The sequence below is a fragment of the Oncorhynchus kisutch genome, linkage group LG13 (genome assembly GCF_002021735.2).
Source record: "Oncorhynchus kisutch isolate 150728-3 linkage group LG13, Okis_V2, whole genome shotgun sequence".
Lineage (NCBI taxonomy): Eukaryota > Metazoa > Chordata > Actinopteri > Salmoniformes > Salmonidae > Oncorhynchus > Oncorhynchus kisutch.
Genome location: NC_034186.2, coordinates 24,657,710 through 24,678,276, shown reverse-complemented (window position 1 = coordinate 24,678,276; position 20,567 = coordinate 24,657,710). Strand labels below are relative to the sequence as shown.

At 43.4% G+C, this 20,567-nt stretch overlaps 1 protein-coding gene across 4 annotated transcripts; it reads left to right on the top strand.

Annotated features, from left to right (window-relative positions):
- The first annotated feature begins 641 nt into the window (after positions 1–641).
- On the top strand, positions 642–15,900 carry LOC109902722 (exocyst complex component 1-like). 4 transcript variants are annotated; one of them, XM_031785806.1, is made up of 19 exons: positions 648–796; positions 1,821–1,958; positions 2,177–2,307; positions 2,499–2,658; positions 2,878–2,895; positions 3,237–3,424; positions 3,808–4,035; positions 4,111–4,353; positions 6,785–6,934; positions 7,148–7,259; positions 11,228–11,272; positions 11,942–12,105; positions 12,267–12,368; positions 12,455–12,537; positions 12,735–12,963; positions 13,061–13,244; positions 13,348–13,547; positions 13,742–13,936; positions 14,069–15,900. In XM_031785806.1, exons 2-19 carry the CDS (start codon positions 1,835–1,837, stop codon positions 14,219–14,221), a joined length of 2,709 nt encoding a protein of 902 aa, XP_031641666.1. In that variant the 5' UTR covers positions 648–796; positions 1,821–1,834; the 3' UTR covers positions 14,222–15,900. The 4 variants fall into 4 exon arrangements, with proteins under 4 accessions (XP_020354911.1, XP_031641666.1, XP_020354910.1 ...); XM_020499321.2 differs by lacking the exon at positions 2,878–2,895; XM_031785807.1 differs by lacking the exon at positions 11,228–11,272 and having other exon boundaries at positions 657–796; positions 14,069–14,271.
- The last annotated feature ends 4,667 nt before the right edge of the window (positions 15,901–20,567 follow it).

Genomic DNA, 20,567 nt, shown 5'->3' with positions numbered 1-20,567 from the left:
GTTGCCATCTGATGTTCTTTGATTGAAATTGGGTCCTGGTGTGAGTCTCACCAGAGGTGTAGGCAGAGAGGAGAGAGCGATGTGTTGTGTCATGTCCACAGGGACTAGCTAGGCTGTAAAAGTGAGAAGTGGTGTCCATTTGGTCCTGAAAAGGTCATTCTTACACTTTCAGCAGAAATCAAACAAGCTAGCACATTGTCCATGCCAGTCACCAAAATAGAGTCAGGAACAGTCACACACAACCATACTCAATAAAGACACACACAGTTTGTGCTTTCACTGAATGACATCAGGGCTACATGTTTGAGTTTGTGCCAATTTAATGTGATTCTTCACTAATAACTTGGAAAAGTAGACAATTCCCACTTATTTAGATAAATTGATTACAGTAGGCCTCAATTCGCAATCGGATTAGATATTCTGGGGATTGAGTCTCACCTTGGTGTCTGAAAACTACATAAGCCTGTGTGTTCAACCTACAGAAAACGTACTGCCTATACACAACAAAAACATGTTTACATTTATTTAAAAACTAGCTACGTTTCTTCATGAATGATGGAAAAGTCTTCACCAAGGACCAGACTGAAAGAGGCAGGTTGTGATGTGACTCGTCATCAGTAGTGCCTCACGTGACTGGTCCAGCCCATCCCGGAAACAGAAAACAGCAGGGCAGTGGCCGAAGAAGACTGTTTACCATTTTCCTTGATTAGCGATTGGAAAAATAACACAATTAAATGAAAATAAACAGTGATTAAATGTCTTGTGCATGACTTTTTCTATTCACATCCCATTTGAGGTAAGTGTTTCAAACTTGGGGCGGGAGGTTTTAATTTTATTTAACTTGGCAAGTCAGTTAAGAGCAAATGCGTATTATGACGACCTACCGGGGAACAGGTTAACTGCCTTGTTCAGGGGCAGAACGACAAATTTTTACCTTGTCAGCTCGGGGATTTGAGCTTGCAACCTTTCGGTTACTAGTCCAACGCTCCAACCACTAGGCTACCTGCCGTCCCGAGTTAGCCTCGTGGTTGGAGTATTAGGTCAGCAACTGACATGTTGCTGAATCGAAACCCCGAGCTAACAACGTAAAAATCTGTTCTGCCCCTGAACAAGGCAGTTAACCCTTATTATTTAACCCCGGTAGGCCGTCATTGAAAATAAGAATGAGTTATTAACTGACTGGCCTAGTTAAATAATAAGATAAGACATAAAGGTAGCGTGGTGTTCATACGTTTCTAGACAGCTAACGTTATATACATGAAGAAGGGCACTGTCTTCACTACAGTACGACATATGTAACTAACGTAATTGCACTTGTGTACAAAAGCTGTCTGGCCTCGCATCGTGATGTGACCCATGTTTAGTAGCTAGACACGCCCAGAACCATGTTAGTTCGCTTAATAGCTACATGCTAGCCAATCTTTGTTGCTTTACTTGACTGCACCATTGATCAGCAATAATGTGATGTCAATGGTGCAGACGTTCTTGGTAATATATATTTTAGGAAGGTCGGGAAATGTTATGGTACAAATCTTGAATATGGTACTTAACTAGTTGTACTTGTAAATTATAGTGTCATAGACTTTGCCCCACTGGGAGGAGTACAATGGTGTTTTCCTGCAGCAAAAATTAAACATGTTTAACGTTAGTTGCTTTCACATAAAGGTTATGATTGCCGTAATGGTGCAACAATTGGGAACTCAAGGGTAAAAAACGAGGTCAAATCATGACGTCAGTGATCTTTAGGTCAGAAAGTCAGAACTCTAAAAAGAGGCCCTGTTTTGAAAGCAGCATAAGTCTGTCTGATTTATATTTTACAGTCACCCTCACCACAATGACAGCCATCAAGCACGCCCTCCAGAGGGACATCTTTACGCCCAACGATGAGCGTCTCCTCAGCATTGTCAACGTCTGCAAGGCGGGGAAGAAGAAGAAGAACTGCTTCCTGTGTGCCACAGGTAGAGCATAAATGCCTTTAAAGTCTGACATAAATCAGCTAATTTCACCATATCAGTGTGAAATTATGTACACATTCAAAACATGAAAACCACTGTCAGAGATTTAACATAAGAATCAAATGTCTCTGAACAGTGATTTCACAAAAAATACTAGTTATCAATGGATCCACAGCTCACTCACACCACAGTATTATAACTGTTTGATGTTTCTACCCCAGTCACCACAGAGAGGCCTGTACAGGTGAGGGTGGTGAAGGTGAAGAAGTCAGACAAAGGGGATTTCTACAAGCGACAGATGGCCTGGGAACTGAGGGATCTGGCTGAAGTGGATGCAAAAGATGCCAGCAAGGTCAGGGAAAGACTGCTTTTTTTCATCTTCCTCTCACTGCCTGAATGTAATTTCTCATAACTTTGTTTTTCTCTCCTCCTCTTCCACTCCCTATGGCCATTCTTATTTGTCTTCCTTTCCTCTTATGCTTTGTCCTCCTGCTAATTGATTTGATATTGACATTTGGCATCTCTGCTGTTCTTGTCATTCAGGAGAACCCAGAGTTTGACCTCCATTTTGAGAAGGTGTATCGATGGGTGGCCAGCAGCACAGCTGAGAAGAATTCCTTCATCTCCTGCATCTGGAAGCTGAATCAGCGTTACTTGCGGAAGAAGGTGGAGTTTGTGAATGTCAGTTCCCAGCTGCTGGAAGGTATGACGGCTCTCTAACTATGGGGGAGGATCACAAGCTTGTGTGTTTTCTAGTGACTCTCGCTGTCCCCTGTGCCTTGCATCTATGAGACTCTTCTTTCTTGCCTGTTCCCAATCTCCTGAACTCAACCTGAAGTGTCTATGTAAGATGTGAGTTGACCTTGGTGTGGCTTAACACGCCTTTATTCTTACTCTTCTCTCTTAAACTCTCACTGGCCAGAGCTTCCTAAAGCGGAAGGTTGGTAGCACTTAACTTCTTTTCCCATTTCCTCTCCATTGGGATTTCACTGTGATGAGTAACCATTCTCATAGTGGACTCTCACATCTTTGAAAGCTGTTGCGATTGTTTGCCGCCTTTGGCTATTAAGTGAGTGGCTGTTGAATGGGTGCTACTGTATGAATAATAATTGTCTGTTCTGCTTTTTGTTTAGTTTGTTGTATTATGTAGTGTATATGTGTTTTTTGATGATATAGTTGAACGAATAGCAGAGTGATGATTGTTTGTTTGTGTTCATTTGTGTGAACTGTGCTGTATGCGCATAGCACAATGTTAAACCATCCTGTCCATCCCTGGTTTAGAGTCAGTCCCCAGTGGTGAGAGCCAAAGTGTTGCCGGGGGTGACGAGGATGCTCTGGATGACTACCAGGAGCTGAATGCCCGTGAGGAGCAAGACATCGAGGGCATGATGGAGGTGTGCGAGTACGCCATCTCTAATGCTGAGGCCTTTGCTGAGAAACTCTCCAAAGAGCTACAGGTTCTGGATGGGGTGAGTAGACAGCCATGGAGCCTTGGGTCTTCTTGATACAGAGCTACAACATAGACTTGAGTTGGCTGACATATACAGACTACACTGACCATTGTACTATGGTTTATCTGTGGTTGAGCACATTAGTGTGGTTTAGAGAATGATAGATAGAATTATAGAGGCCATAGAGAATGATAGAGGCCTCTAGTGGCCAAAAGGCCATTTTAGCATGGTCAGCGCCATTGAGGGCTTCCACTAAGCGTCCGCCATTTTAAAGTAGTTAACTGGGTGGGGATTCCTATTGGTTGTAGCCACAGTGGCGCCGCCCATGCTGTCACAGATGCTAAAATGGTACAGATGTAAAGATGAGTCCTAATAATCTTCCATAATCCCCCTAATCCCAGGCCAACATCCACTCCATCATGGCATCTGAGAAGCAGGTGAACATCCTGATGCAGCTGCTGGACGAGGCTTTGTCAGAGGTGGACACCATCGAGGGCAAGATGAGCAGCTATGAGGAGATGCTACAGAGCGTCAAGGAGCAAATGGACCAGATCTCCCAGAGCAACCGCCTCATCCAGATCAGCAACGCCAACAACGGCAAGCTCCTGGACGAGATCCAGTTCCTGGTGGTGAGGATAGGGTTTCATGTTTCAGTTGGTTTGGTTTTTTGAGATGGCTATGAATGATGAATGCCTGTCTCTCAGAACTACATGGACCTGTCGAAGGGACACATCAGGGCCCTGCAGGAAGGAGACCTCTCCTCCTCCAAAGGCATTGAGGCCTGTATCAATGCCTCTGAGGCTCTACTGCAGTGCATGAATGTGGCACTCAGACCAGGTCATGAGAAACTGATGTCTGTGAAGCAGCAGCAGCACCTGTTCACTGAGCTCAGAGATACCTTTTCTCGGCGCCTCACCAACCACCTCAACAACGTGTTCGTCCACCAGGTAATTTACACACCACGGTAACACTTTGCTAGTCCACAATGGTCTCAAGATTTTTATTCTGATTTAAATTAAAAACAAAGACACCTGAACAGCATTCATGACTAGATACCAGGCATAACAGTGCACCATATTTGTGTTTCTTGTTACAGTATTTTAGTCTTTCCTCATTTTGGCAGGCAGCTCTTTCAGGCAGCTCTTTCCTCATCCACTTCTTGGTTAAGTTCTAACTCCTCTGATCCTGTCTTTTCCTGTCTCTGTCCTGTTTTCTTCCAGTACTGCTCTGCTCATCCTATTCTTCACTCTCTGCCTCACTCTAAACCATCCCACTTTGATCTCTCTGCTCTCTGTCCCTGTACTTGTCAGTTCAACCACTTCAGTCACTTCAAAATGACCATCCCTCAGTTCTATAGGTCCTCCTGTATGTCACTTCCAGTGAGTAGTACCCTCACAGCACCCCCCTTGACCATCCACTCTAAACTACGGCCTTTCTTACTTATCTACACACCCGTGTTTTTTTTGTTGCAAAAATGCATTAATGACCGTATGGGTTGTGCTGCTCGTGACTACATTGCTAACCTTCCTCTTTCATCTCAATGGGTCTAAAAGCCTTGGAAGTGCCTCAGACTTTCCTCCTTCATTGAAGGCCTTGGTTCTTCTTGTCCTGACTGTCAGTGTGCTGTGCTGGGGTGCCAAGTCATTATACCTCTGCCTGTCTGCTCTGCCTGCATGCTTGGTTGCAGCACCAATGGCAAGTAAATAGACTGAGAATGGTAGAATATGAGGAAACTTACTGATATGGAAATTTTAGCAGCAAATGAAACACGTGTTATTGGCAGTGAAGTTATTTGATTTTGAATGCTAAGGTCTGGGATATGGACTTAAGAGTAAACTCAGCAAAAAAAAGAAATAACTTCACTAATCTTCATTGTAAAGGGTTTAAACACTGTTTCCAATGCTTGTTCAATGAACCATAAATAATGAATGAGCATGCACCTGTGGAACGGTCGTTAAGACACTAACAGCTTACAGACGGTAGGCAATTAAGGTCACAGTTATGAAAACTTAGGACACTAAAAAGGCCTTTCTACTGACTCGGAAAAACACCAACAGAACGATGCCCAGGGTTCCTGCTCATCTTGCGTGGACGTGCCTTGGGCATGCTGCAAGGAGGCATGAGGACTGCAGATGTAGCCAGAGCAATAAATTGCAATGTCCGTACTGTGAGACGCCTAAGACGGCACTACAGGGAGACAGGACAGAAAGCTGATCGTCCTCGCAGTGGCAGACCATGTGTAACAACACCTGCACAGGATTGGTACATCTGAACATCACATCTGCGGGACAGGTACAGGATGGCAACAACAACTGTCCGTCCGCAATAGGCTGAGAGAGGCTGGACTGAGGGCTTGTAGGCCTGTTATAAGGCATGTCTTCACCAGACATCACCAGCAACAAGGTCGCCTATGGGCACAAACCCACCGTCGCTGGACCAGACAGGACTGGCAAAAAGTGCTCTTCACAGACGAGTCGCGGTTTTGTCTCACCAGGGGTGATGGTCGGATTCGTGTTTATCTTCGAAGGAATGCGCGTTACTCCGAGACCTGTCCGTCATGGTCTGGGGCGGTGTGTCACAACATCATCGGACTGAGCTTGTTGTCATTGCATGCAATCTCAACGCTGTGCGTTACAGGGAAGACATCCTCCTCCCTCATGTGGTACCCTTCCTGCAGGCTCATCCTGACATGACCCTCCAGCATGACAATGCCACCAGCCATACTGCTCGTTCTGTGCGTGACTTCCTGCGAGACAGGAATGTCAGTGTTCTGCCATGGCCATCAGGAGCCCGTATCTCAATCCCATTGAGCACGTCTGGGACCTGTTGGATCGGAGGGTGAGGGCTAGGGCCATTCCCCCCAGAGATGATCGGGAACTTGTTGGTGGAAGAGTGGGGTAATATCTAACAGCAAGAACTGGCAAATCTGGTACAGTCCATGAGGAGGAGATGGACTGCAGTACTTAATGCAGCTGGTGGCCACACCATATACTGACTGTTACTTTTGATTTTGACCCCCCCTTTGTTTAAGGACACATTCTATTTCTGTTAGTCACATGTCTGTGGAACTTGTTCAGTTTATGTCTCAGTTGTTGAATCTTGATATGTTCATACAAATATTTAGACATGTTAAGTTTGCTGAAAATTAACGCAGTTGACAGTGAGAGGATGTTTTTATTAAATGGTTAATCTTCTACTAACACCAGTTTTAATGGTGTATTAGGCCATACATTTGTCCCCAATCCCTATGATTGCAGGGGATGTCCCTAAATGGTCCAAAAGAGTCAGTCAGTCTATCTCTGCCTTTATGTGAAACTGAGAGTTTGTGTTTCTCTATTTGTCGAGCCCTTGTTAATTCCTTGTGCTGTCTACGTCCAGGGCCATGACCAAAGCTCCGTGCTCTCCCAGCACATGGCAGAGCTGACCCTGCCTAAACACAGCCCCCTACACAGGGACCTGCTACATTACGCCAAGCTCATGGAGTGGCTCAAGAACACCCAGAGAGAGAAGTACGAAGGCCTGTCCAGGGTGAGTGGCTTTGTCATCATCATTACCACTATCTGGTATCATCAGTGCCTCTATCAGGTATAATCAGTACCACTATCAGGTATCATCATTATTATGATCAGCACCACCATTACATCTCTATTTATATCATCATCACCAGCAGCACAACGATAACGTCTTATTGCATTTCATGACAATTAAACAATATATTTAAAAAAAAATCTCAATTTTCAGACTTATGTTGATTACATGACCAGATTATATGAACGAGAAATCAAAGATTTCTTTGAGGTGGCGAAGATCAAAATGGCGGGCACAGCCAAGGAGGGGAAGGGAAATAAGTTTGGTAAGAACTTGAGTGTTTTTTTAAATGTGGGATGTGTGTGTGTGATTGTTTCTTTTCTTTTCTCTGTGTAGCCTTGTAGTTTGCTGTGTTGTTTGTTTGAGGTGTTTACCCAATTAGTTGTTGTTTTTCCCTTGGGTTGTTGCGTATGGTTTGTATTTGTGTTGTGTGTGTACTGTATGTGGTTTGATTTTCAGTTAAGTGTGTGTGTATATTTGTTCAATATTTGACCAGCTTTTTCTGCATGGTTCAATTCAGCAAACATGTACTTACCTGGTCATACTGCCTCCTGTTTCGTAGCCTTTCACTGCCTAGGAAATGCCCCTGTGTCATGTCATTGTCCTGCTCAGTGTTGTTAGCTGGTGTTTTGCTCAATGTTATTTCCCTATTTGGCTGCTTACTGTATGAAGCCATGACATAAACCAAAGTCTGATATTATCCCTACTACTCATTCTGACTTCAGAGTATGACTTCACTATTTGAGTGTTTTAAGACCAACTGGAGATCCTAAACATTACAAGAAGAATGAAAACACAAATTTACATTTTCCTGTAAAGTAAACTGATATATATCAAAGTAAGGGCTCGAGTCAATCCCTAGCGCGGAAGATCTGCGATGTAGCACGGTTGAAATTTCAATGTATGTTCTGTTTTAGCCGACATGCAGCATTTACCATGAATGCAGTCTCCACGAACGCGGAAACATTGCCTTTAAATGTCAATCACGCTATAACGCTAATGTTTTGCAATAAGAATTGAATCAGCACTCAATCAATTTACAGTGCCTTGCAAAAGTATTCATCTCCCTTGGCGTTTAGTAGTAGTCCAAATTGGTGAAGTTAAATGAAAAACATTACTTGTTTCAAAAAATAAATAAAAATGGAAAAGTGGTGTGTGCATATGTATCCACCCCCTTTGCTATGAAGCCCCTAAATAAGATCTGGTACAACCAATTACCTTCAGAAGTCACATAATTAGTTAAATAAAGTCCACCTGTGTGCAATCTGTGTCACATGATCTGTCGTGTGTGTGTGTGTGTGTGTGTGTGTGTGTGTGTGTGTGTGTGTGGGGTCGTGGCCAAAAGTTTTAAGAATGACACAAATATTAATTTCCACAAAGTTTGCTGCTTCAGTGTCTTTAGATATTTTGTCAGGTGTTACTATGGAATATTGAAGTATAATTACAAGTATTTCATAAGTGTCAAAGGCTTTGATTGACAATTACATGAAGTTGATGCAAAGAGTCTATTTGCAGTGTTAACCCTTCTTTTTCAAAACCTCTGCAATCCGCCCTGGCATGCTGTCAATTACCTTCTGGGCCACATCCTGACTGATGGCAGCCCATTCTTGCATAATCAATGCTTGGAGTTTGTCAGAATTTGTGGGGTTTTGTTTGTCCACCTGCCTCTTGAGGATTGACCACAAGTTCTCAATGGGATTAAGGTCTGGGGAGTTTCCGAGCCATGGACCCAAAATATCAACGTTTTGAGCCACGAACCACTTAGTTATCACTTTTGACTTAAGGCAAGGTGCTCCATAATGCTGGAAAAGACGTTGTTCGTTACCAAACTGTTCCTGGATGGTTGGGAGAAGTTGCTCTCGGAGGATGTGTTGGTACCATTCTTTATTCATGGCTGTGTTCTTAGGCAAAATTGTGAGTGAACCCACTCCCTTGGCTGAGAAGCAACCCCACACATGAATGGTCTCAGGATGCTTTACAGTCCTCAGCAGTCCAATTCCTGTTCCTTTTGCAGAATTAGTCTGTCCCTGATATTTTTCTTGGAGAGAAGTGGCTACTTTGCTGCCCTTCTAGACACCAGGCCATCCTCCAAAAGCAGCTGAATCAACTTTAGGAGACGGTCCTGGCGCTTGCTGGACTTTCTTGGGCGCCCTGAAGCCTTCTTCACAACAATTAACCGCTCTCCTTGAAGTTCTTGATGATCCGATAAATGGTTGATTTAGGTGCAATCTTGCTGGCAGCAATATCCTTGCCTGGGAAGCTCTTTTTGTGCAAAGCAATGATGATGGCACGTGTTTCCTTGCATGTAACCATGATTGGCAGAGGAAGAACAACGATTCCAAGCACCACCCTCCTTTTTGAAGCTTCCAGTCTGTTCGAACTCAATCAGCATGACAGAGTGATCTCCAGCCTTGTCCTTGTCAACACTCACACCTGTGTTAACGAGAGAATCACTGACATGATGTCAGCTGGTCCTGTTGTGGCAGGGCTGAAATGCAGTGGAATTGTGTTTTTTTGGATTCAGTTCATTTGCATGGCAAAGAGGGACTTTGCAATTAATTGCAATTCATCTGATCACTCTTCATAGCATTCTGGAGTTTACGCAAATTGCCATCATACAAACTGAGGCAGCAGACTTTGAAAATGAATATTTGTGTCATTCTCAAAACATTTGGCCACGACTGAACACCTGTTCTGAAAGGCCCCCGATTCTGCAACACCACCAAGCAAGCAGCACCATGAAGATCAAGGAGCTCTCCAAACAGGTCAGGGACAAAGTTGCAGAGAAGTACAGATCAGAGTTGGTTATAAAAAATATCTGAAACTTTGAACATCCCACAGAGCACCATTATATCCATTATTAAAAAATGGAAAGAATATGGCACCACAACAAACCTGCCAAGAGTGCTGCCCACCAAAACTCACAGACCAGGCAAGGAATGCATTAATCAGAGGCAACAAACTAACCAAAGATAACCCTGAAGAAGCTGCAAAGCTCCACAGCGGGGATTGGAGTATCTGTCCATAGGACCACTTTAAGCCGCACACTCAACAGAGCTGGGCTTTGCGGAAGAGTGTCCAGAGAAAAAGCTATTGCTTAAAGAAAAAAATAAGCAAACACGTTTGGGGTTCGACAAAGGCATGTGGGCGACTCCCCAAACATATGGAAGAAGGTACTCTGGTCAGATGAGACTAAAATTTAGCTTTTTGGCCATCAAGGAGAACTCTGTGTCTGGCGAAAACCCTACACCTCTCATCACCCCGAGAATACCATTCCCACAGTGAAGCATGGTGGTGGCAGCATCATGCTGTGGGGATGTTTTTCATCTGCAAGGTCTGGGGAACTGGTCAGAATTGAAGGAAGGATGGGTGGCGCTAAATACAGGGAAATTCTTGACCTGTTTCAGTCTTCCAGAGACCTGAGACTGGGACAGAGGTTCACCTTCCAGCAGGACAATGACCCTAAGCATACTGCTAAAGCTACACTCGAGTGATTTAAGGGGAAATATTTAAATGTCTTGGAATGGCCTAGTCAAAGCCCAGACTGTGGTATGACTTAAAGATTGCTGCACAACAGCGGAACCCATCCAACTTGAAGGAGCTGGAACAGTTTTGCCTTGAAGAATGGGCAAAAATCCCAGTGGCTAGATTTGGCAAGCTTATAGAGACATACCCCAAGAGACTTGCAGCTGTATTTGCTGAAAAAGGTGACTCTACAAAGTATTGACTTTGGGGGGGGGGGGGTGAATAGTTATGCACGCTCAAGTTTAAAGTGTTTTTGTCTTATTTCTTGTTTGTTTCACACACACAAAATATTTTGCATCTTCAAAGTGGTAGAGATGTCGTGTAAATCAAATTATACAAACCCCCTACAAAATCCATTTTAATCCAGGTTGTAAGGCAACAAAATAGGAAATATGCCAAGGGGGTGAATACTTTCGCAAGCCACTGTATTTATATTTCAATGCTCTGAAAAACAACCTTTTCATTTAAAGAGCTTTGGTTTGGCAGGAGAACAAGGCTCTGCCTTCCAAATTCAGAATTTCATTTTTTTCTTCTACAGAACAAAATGAACAAAATGTTTGTTTTCCAAAAGGCTGTCTTCAGGGCAATTACAGACTTTGTAGCGCATGTCAGTCTGTTACCTTTGCCCTCTTAACGTGCTCCCGTGCTGCATGTCATGAGCCTAACATGTCTTTGTCTCTGATGCCTGCCTTTCTAACCGTTCGCCAGCCACGCTTCCGCGGAAAGAGAGTGCTTTCAAACAGGAAACGGAAAGTAAGTATCCCATGTGGTTCACGCAGTCCCACATCTGTAACCTGCCCACACCCCTACCCACCTGCTCCCCACTACTATGTCCCTGATACTGCAGCTCAGCCAGGACCCCCTTCCCCCTGCTCAGAACCCTCCTCCCCTACAGACTTACTCTGCCTAGAGTACACCCAACCTTCCATTTATAGAGCACATAGATGTTAATTTATCAGACAAAAACAATAAGCATGTACATTCTGTATTTGTGGCATAGGATACTACTCATTCACAATACAAAAGGATATATTGAGGTCAGCATATCCAGCAAGTTTCTCTGATAATGAATGTCCAACATCCATAATAAGATTAATTTGAACTCTTACAAATGGTCTTTATTACCAAGCACACATTTAAATGTTTCATATTTTCTTATCTCTCAATTGTCTTCAGCTGTTCATGTTATGTGTAATTACTGTTAAACAAACATTTTTTAAAGATGCATATTCACATGTGCTTTGTGGCACACTTTCAGATGCCAGTTATTTATTTTCAACAGCACAGTTACTCTGCTTTTAAAATAAGTCAATGTGAATGCAGCTTTGGTCTCAGGGGCTATAGATAGGGCAGTGTTCCAGAGACTAGTATTTAGCCTGTGGTTTGAACATGTTTTCAACTGTTACCTCTCTCGTGCCCCAGGCCTGCATGGCAGCTCCGGGAAGCTTACAGGCTCCACCTCCAGTCTGAATAAGCTGGCAGTGCAGAGCTCCAGCAGCAGGCGCTCCCAGTCCTCCTCACTGCTGGACATGGGCAACATGTCTGCCTCAGACCTGGATGTGGCCGACAGGACCAAGTTTGACAAGGTGATAGTCACTGAGAGGACCATAGCCACCATACTACAGTCTTTATCGTGCAGATACTACCTGTGGGTTTTTGTGAATCTCTTTCTCATTTTAGATTCGTAATTAGTTTTGTGTGTTTTTTTAATTCATGTTGGTCAATTGATTTAAGTGTCTCTCTGTAGATCTTTGAGCAGGTTCTTAGTGAGCTGGAGCCTCTCTGTCTAGCAGAACAAGACTTCATCAGCAAGTTCTTCAAGCTACAGCAGCACCCCACCCTGGCTCAGGTAAATTACATGCTAATCTGACTGGCTGAGTGTTTGCAAGTGAGATTATGAACAATTTTCAATTAACCACAGTTTTTTTCTATCAGGGAGAAGTGGAGGAATCGGATGAGGTGGTGCCCTCCAGACAGCCACCTCCAGGGGAGTACAGACACTTCATATCATCGACTGAGTGAGTAGCTAGCTTCTCATTTCTTACTGACATTTACTGTATGCTCTTAATGTCCATCAATAGTACTAGGGGCACTAAACATGCAACAAATATGACAAGTCCATATGTCATCTTTCATGGTCCACTTCTCTGCTATCCTCTTCACTCTTCCCATATTCTCTTTCCTTCTGTCTTATCACCTGTCTGGGCCTCCTCAGGAAGGACATGGTGCGGTTGATGATGAACAAGGTCTTCCAGAGCATTGAGACAGAACTTAACAGCCTCATCACTCTGGGAGACAAGATTGACACCTTCCACTCCCTGTACATGTTGGTGAAGATGAGTCATCACGTGTGGACGGCAGAGAATGTGGACCCAGCCTCCTACCTCAGCACCACCCTCGGCAACGTGCTGGTCACCGTCAAAAGGAACTTTGACAAGTGCATTGTGAGTAGCGCTCACGTCAATTATTTTGAAAGGAATCTGTGTATCTAGTGCTGTTAGACTATTAGCTGTGTGTGAACCAGTTCTTTTTCCGTCTCAGTCGGGTCAGATCAGACAGATGGAGGAGGTTAAGATCTCTAAGAAGAGCAAGGTGGGCATCCTGCCCTTTGTCGCTGGGTTTGAGGAGTTTGCTGAGCTGGCTGAAACCATCTTCCGTAATGCAGAGCGCAGAGGAGATCTGGACAAGGCATATGTCAAACTCATCAGAGCTGTCTTCATGAATGGTGGGTCTAATATTTGCTTATGATTTGGTGGACAAGTTAAATAGTCATGTGGTTGGGAAGCAGTGCTCTGATTGGTGTTGGTCTTGCTGTGGGGTGTTTCCAGTGGAGAAAGTGGCCAATGAGAGTCAGAAGACGCCCCGTGACGTGGTGATGATGGAGAACTTCCACCACATCTTCTCCACACTGTCCCACCTTAAGATCTCCTGCCTGGAGACAGAGAGGCGAGAGGCCAAACACAAGTACACAGACCACCTGCAGTCCTATGTCATCAACTCCCTGGGACAGCCCCTAGAGAAACTCAATGTGAGAGAGAGGGTTTATACTTGGCAATGTTAAAGTGTTGTGAGGGAGTGCGCCATGGGTGTAGAAACCGAATTGAATTTGTTTCATGGTTGTATTTAATCTATACATTGTATGATAAATATAACTCATTAGAACTGTCAGATATTTCAGACATACTCAAAACGTAATCAGTTATGCCCCTCTATGCTTTGCAGCACTTCTTTGAGGGAGTAGAGGCACGTGTGGCCCAGGGCGTACGTGAGGATGAGGTGAGCTACCAGCTGGCGTTCAACAAACAGGAGCTGCGTAAAGTGATAAAGGAGTACCCCGGCAAGGAGGTAAAGAAGGGACTGGACAACCTGTACAAGAAGGTGGACAAGCATCTGTGTGAGGAAGAGAGCCTGTTACAGGTGACAGACAATCTAGCAGTTTATAATACATATATTCTGTTCAGTTTAACAGCTGGTTATGTAAATGTGTTGTAATGGTTGATCCAAGTTCTTTGTACAACAGTTGAATGAATTCCCCATTTTCTCCACTAGGTGGTGTGGCATTCCATGCAGGATGAGTTCATCCGTCAGTACAAGCACTTTGAAGGCTTGATTGGCCGTTGCTACCCTGGGTCTGGAATTACCATGGAGTTTACCATTGGAGACATGTTGGAGTACTTCTCAAGCATTGCTCAATCACATTAATTGCGTGTGTGTGTGTGTGTGTGTGTGTGTGTGTGTGTGTGTGTGTGTGTGTGTACTGAACAAAAATATAAATGCAACAATTTCAAAGACTTTACTGAGTTACAGTTCATATTAGGAAATCAGTCAATTTAAATAAATAAATTAGGCCCTAATCTATGGATTCCATATGACTGGGAATACAAATAATATCTGTTGGTTAGATACCTTTAAAAAAATAAAATAAAAAGTAGGGGCGTGGATCAGAAAACCAGTCAGTATCTGGTGTGACAACCATGTGTCTCATGCAGCGCGACATACCTCCTGTGCATAGAGTTGATCAGGCTGTTGATTGTGGCCTGTGGAAGGTTGTCCAACTCCTCTTCAATTGCTGTGTGAAGTTGCTGGAACACGCTGTCGTAGACATTGATCCAGAGCATCCCAAACATGCTCAATGGGTGACATGTCTGGTGAGTATGCAGGCCATGGAAGAACTGGGACATTTTCAGCTTCCAGGAATTCTGTACAGAGGGGCGACATGGGGCTGTGCATCACGCTGAAACATGAGGTGATGGCGGCGGATGAACAGCATGACCATGCTCCTCAGGATCTTGTCACGATATCTCTGTGCATGGATATTGCCATCGATAAAATGCAATTGTGTTCGTTGTACGTAGCTTATGCCTACCCATACCATAACCCCAATGCCACCATGGGGCACTCTGTTCACGTTAACATCAGCAAACCGCTTGTCCACGCCACTGCCATCTGCCCGGTACAGTTGAAACTGGGATAAATCTGGGGAGCACACTTCTCCAGCGTGCCAATGGCCATCAAAGGTGAGCATTTGCCCACTGAAGTTGGTTACGACCCTGGTGAAGACAATGAGCATGCAGATGGTCACGCAGGTGAAGAAGCCGGATGTGGAGGTCCTGGGTTGGTGTGGTTACACGTGGTCTGCGTTTGGGAAGCCAGTTGGACGTACTGCAAAATTCTTTAAAACAATGTTGGAGGTGGCTTATGGTAGAGAAATTAACATTCAATTTCTTGCAACAGCTCTAGTGGAGTCAGCATGCCATCCTGCAGTCAGCATGCCAATTGCACACTCCCTCAAAACTTGAGACATCTGTGGCATTGTGTTGCAAAACTGCAGATTTAAAAGGAGCCTTATTGTCCTCAAGCATAAGGTGCACCTATGTAATGAGCATGCTGTATAAACAGCTTCTTGATATGCTACACCTGTCAGCTGGATGGATTATCTTGGCAAAGGAGAAATGCTCACTAACGGGGATGTAAAACAAATGTGTGCACTTTAGAGAAGTAAGCTTTTTCTGGGATATTTTATTTCAGCTCACGAAACATAGGAACAGGACTTTACATGTTGCATTTATAAGTTTGTTCAGTATAACATTACACATGCTCTTTGTTGCGTCATAGTGCTTCACACAAAATAAACGTTATTTACTGGAATCAATCCGGCGTTGCTGTGTGTGTGTGTGTGTGTGTGTGTGTGTGTGTGTGTGTGTGTGGCCAATATAAAGTAGATTGAATGAAACTGATTGAACTGCACTTGAAATTGTCTGGAAGGGAATGAATTGAACAGTTGTCAAAAGGTAGTGTGTGTGTGTCTGTCAGGTAGCCTAGTGGCTAAGAGCATACTTACTTTCCGCCATAATTTGCAAATAAATTCATTAAAAATCCTACAATGTGATTTTCTGGATTTTTTTTCTCATTTTGTCTGTCATAGTTAAAGTGTGCCTATGATGAAAATTACAGTCCTCTCATCTTTTTAAGTGGGAGAACTTGCACAATTGGTGGCTGACTAAATACTTTTTTGCCCCACTGTATATGATGTATATGATAGCCTATCATGTTTTAGCGCCACTCACCCCCTAAGGTGAGAGTTAAGTGTTATTTATTTTAATTTTATATGCGGAGCATCTATAGATGACGAGTTAGTTCAAGCTGTATGTCTAGACACCCTAAGGTTTGTGTGTTAGTCAAGGAGTTCTTCTTTCGGGGAAGTCACTCAGTAATGGTACGGCAGGGGCGGTGGGGTCTGTTTTATGTTCACATTTATTAATACAGGTGGCATGACAAGCTCCAGCACGGCGGGACGTTTTTCTTTTGGGCTTTGTATGACAGCAACAATTTGCTCTAAAATAAGAAATGCCACATAGTGACCTAGCACAGAGTAGACCTGATGGAATAAAGATAGTCAGCTGGAACTATAATGGTTTAGGGCATGTCATGAAACGAGCTAAGGTTTTTTTCTCATCTTAATCTTAAATCGCTCCGCTCAGGCCAAGCTACGAGTCGGCTGGATCGGTCAGATATACCAGTCTAACTTTGATGCAAAAGCGAGAGGGGTAGCAATCCTGATAAGGAAAAACATTTATTTTATTTACTCATCCTCGATTTCAGATCCTAATGGTCGGTATATTATTGTGGCTGGTACACTGAATTCGAAACCAGTAACCTTGGTCAATTTATATGGACCCAACTTCGATGATCCATTCTTTTTTTCAAATGGCGTTTAAGGCCATACCAAATATGTCGGATACAAGTGTTATTCTTGGAGGTGACTTTAATTGTACGTTAGATCCTCTTTTAGATAAACAGCTATCAAGGTCACTTCAACAATCAAATGCCAGTGTCTGTCTAAATACGTTGATAACAAACCTTAACATTGTCGATATTTAGAGACTGACACACCCAATATATAGGGATTATTATTTATTTTCGTCAGTTCATAAATCATATTCCAGAATTGACTATTTTTTGTTGGACTCCAAACTAATTTCAGCAGCTGCGTCGGTTACCTATCACCCAATTCTAATTGCGGACCACTCTCCTCTGTCCATGGTGCTGAAACTCGACAATATGTCTACAGGTCGGCTACGGTGGCGCTTAGACGCATACCTGTTGAAAGATTATACTTTTGTCAGTATTTAAAGGAGCAGATTGCCTTTTTCCTCGGAGCTAACGACACGGGGGATGTTGACGACTCCACCCTTTGGGAATCTCTAAAGGCTGTGATTGGAGGTTACATTATTTCATACACATCAGAGAGGAATAGGCTGAGAGAAATTGAAAGAGAGTTAAGGGAACAGGAGAACGTTTTTAGGACGAATTCCTCGAATGCAGTCGTTGAGAAGATCACAAAGTTGAAATATGAATACAATACCATCCTTTCGAAACGGGTGGGCTCTTAACTTGCTGGAACGCAACAAAGTTATTTTGAACTGGGTGACAAACCACATAAATTATTAGCAAGACGGCTAAGGCATGTACAGGCATCTAGAGCTATTCACAAAATAAAAGACAAGAAGGGTGAAATAGTAACAGATCCGCAGGATATTAATAAGTGCTTTGCGCAGTTTTACTCAGAGCTATACCGATCCAAATGCGATGCTACTGAACCACAAACTACGGAACGCTTTCTCACTGAATGTGAACTTCCTAAACTAGACAGGGGGCAGCTGATGCACTTGATGCTGGGATAACTTTAGAGGAAATTAACACAGCGATAGCACAATTTCCAAACAGCAAGGCCCATGGGCCCGATGGATGTGTAATATAATTATATAAGAAGTACTGCACCATTCTAGCTCCACTTATGTTGCGAATGTTTAAACAAGCCAAAGAAAATGCCAAACTCCCGCAAACACTGTATGAGGCTACAATAGCACTGATCTTGAAAAAAAGAGAGATTCCATGGAGATGTCGTCTTATCGCCCTGTGTCGTTACTCCCCATAGAAAATAAGGCGTTGACAAAGATATTGACAAACCGACTGAAAAAATATATTTCTGACATCATACACCCTGACCAGACATGTTTTATCCCGGGCCGACATATATACTACAATTTGAGACGCATTTTCAACGTAACGTATCATGATCATAAAGTTGAGGCAGTGGTAATAGCTCTTGACGCAGAGAAGGCATTTGATCAGATTGAGTGGAAGTATATGATATCAGTTCTGGAGCATTTCGGGTTTGGAAAGGAATTTTTTTATTGGATAAAAAATATTTATGCACACCCAATGGCATCCGTGGTAACCAATCAGGAAATGTCGCAGTCATTCCGCCTGTTCAAGGGGTGCCGACAGGGGTGCCCTATTTTGCCTGCTCTCTTCGTTATAGCTATGGAACCCCTTGCTACTCGCATTCGGGCATGTGCCGATATTGCTCCAGTTAAAATAAAAGACACGCAGAACATAATTTCCCTATATGCAGACGATGTTCTTTTGTTTTTTTTCCCAGCCTAAAACTTCTATTCCCCCCTTACTTAACTTGATATATACATTCGGCGCCTTCTCTGGCTCCAAGATAAACTGTCAAAAAAGCGAATTGATGCCGATATCACTTCCTGTGGATATGCAATTTCTGCAATCTACCCCATTTAGAACAGTGATGGACAAGTTCACAAGCCTTGGCATTGTAGTGACAAGAGACCTTGATCAGCTATTGAAAGCGAATTGGGACATGAACATTTATCAGCTTAAACAAAATATAGATTTTTGGAAAACTCTGCCTATCTTCTTGATTGGTCGTATAAACGCTGTTAAAATGGTTGTCCAACCGAGGTTTCTTTACCTCTTCCAATGTATACCCAATTTCATACCACAAAGCTATTTTAAGAAACTGGATTCAATAGTAATTCCATTTTTATGGGATAACAAGGCAGTCAGAATTTCAAAGAAGCATTTATGCAAGTACAATATAGAGGGGGGCTTTGGCCTTCCTCACTTGAAACTGTATTATTGGGCTGCTAATCTGAACATTGTGTCTTTCTGGAGGGAAAGTTGACCTAGGATGCGACATGATATGTCTTCATGGCTTTTGATTGAGCAGGCCTCCTGTCAACGTTCATCACTCCCTGCACTTGTTAATAGTCCAGCATATGTGAAAAAAGCCACAATCCAGTCATTTGTCATAATCTTAGGATCTGGAAACAGATTAGTTATTTTCTTAACATACCCACTGTATACACTGACAGCCCAATTTGCCTGAATCATGCTTTCCACCCTGTATTGGATGATATGGTGTTTTCACAGTGGAGGGAGAAGGGGCTCACAACGATTGGTAACTTATACATAGATGGTCAGTTCGCTTCATTTCAACAATTACAGGGTAAGTTCAACATGCCAACAACACATTTTTTCAGATACCTCCAAAAGAGGAATTTCTTCAAGACACATCTTTTATTTCACCTTTATTTAACCAGGTAAGCTAGTTGAGAACAAGTTCTCATTTGCAACTGTGACCTGGCTAAGATAAAGCATAGCAGTTCGACACATACAACAACACAGAGTTACACATGGAATGAACAAAACATACGGTCAATAATACAGTAGAAAAAAAGAAAACAAAGTCTATATACAGTGAGTGAAAATTAGGTCAAATAAGGGAGTTAAGGCAATAAATAGGCCATGGTGGCGAAGTAATTACAATATGGCAATTAAACACTGGAATGGTAAATGTGCAAAAGATGGATGTGCAAGTAGAGATACTGCGGTGCAAAAGGAGCAAAATAAATAAATACAGTATGGGGATGAGGTAGATAGATGGGCTGTATACAGATGGGCTATGAACAGGTGCAGTGATCTGTGAGCTGCTCTGACAGCTGGTCCTTAAAGCTAGTGAGGGAGATGAGAATCTCCAGCTTCAGTGATTTTTGCAGTTCGTTCCACTCAGTGGCAGCGACCAAAGGAGGAGTTGGCTTTGGGGGTAACCATAGGGTTAGCGATGGTTTGGCTGGCAGGGATATCCTTGTCTCATCGCACACTAGCGACTCCTGTGGTGGGCCGGGGGCAGTGCACGCTGACACGGTAGCCAGGTGTACGGTGTTTCCTCCAACGCATTGGTGCGGTTGGCTTCAGGGTTGGTTGTGTTTCGGAGGACGCTTGTCTCTCGACCTTCGCCTCTCCCGAGTCCGTACGGGAGTTGCAGCGATGAGGCAAGGCTGTAACTACTACCAATTGGATACCACGAAAATGGGGGAGAAAAAAGGGGTGAAAAATACTAAAAAAATTAAAATAATAATAAGACAACTCAATCGAAGTGTATTAGTAATTGGGAGTTTTTATTATCCGTCTTTGACATTGGTTGTGTGTGTAGGTTCAGAAAGAGCTGAGGCAGAGCCAGAGAGGATCAGAGCTGTGAACTGAGGTCCTGAGGTTAAAGAGTGAGAGGAAGCTGATACTGACCTACAAACCTTAGCGGATTTAGGTATCGGCACCCGCACAAACATTTTCAGAATGGTGACATTTGCACTATCGGTTTTCTATCGCTCATTTGCACGTCACGTCAATGATATCATGTCACCATGTGGGACTGAGGGTCAATTCACCTTGTCGGAGTGGG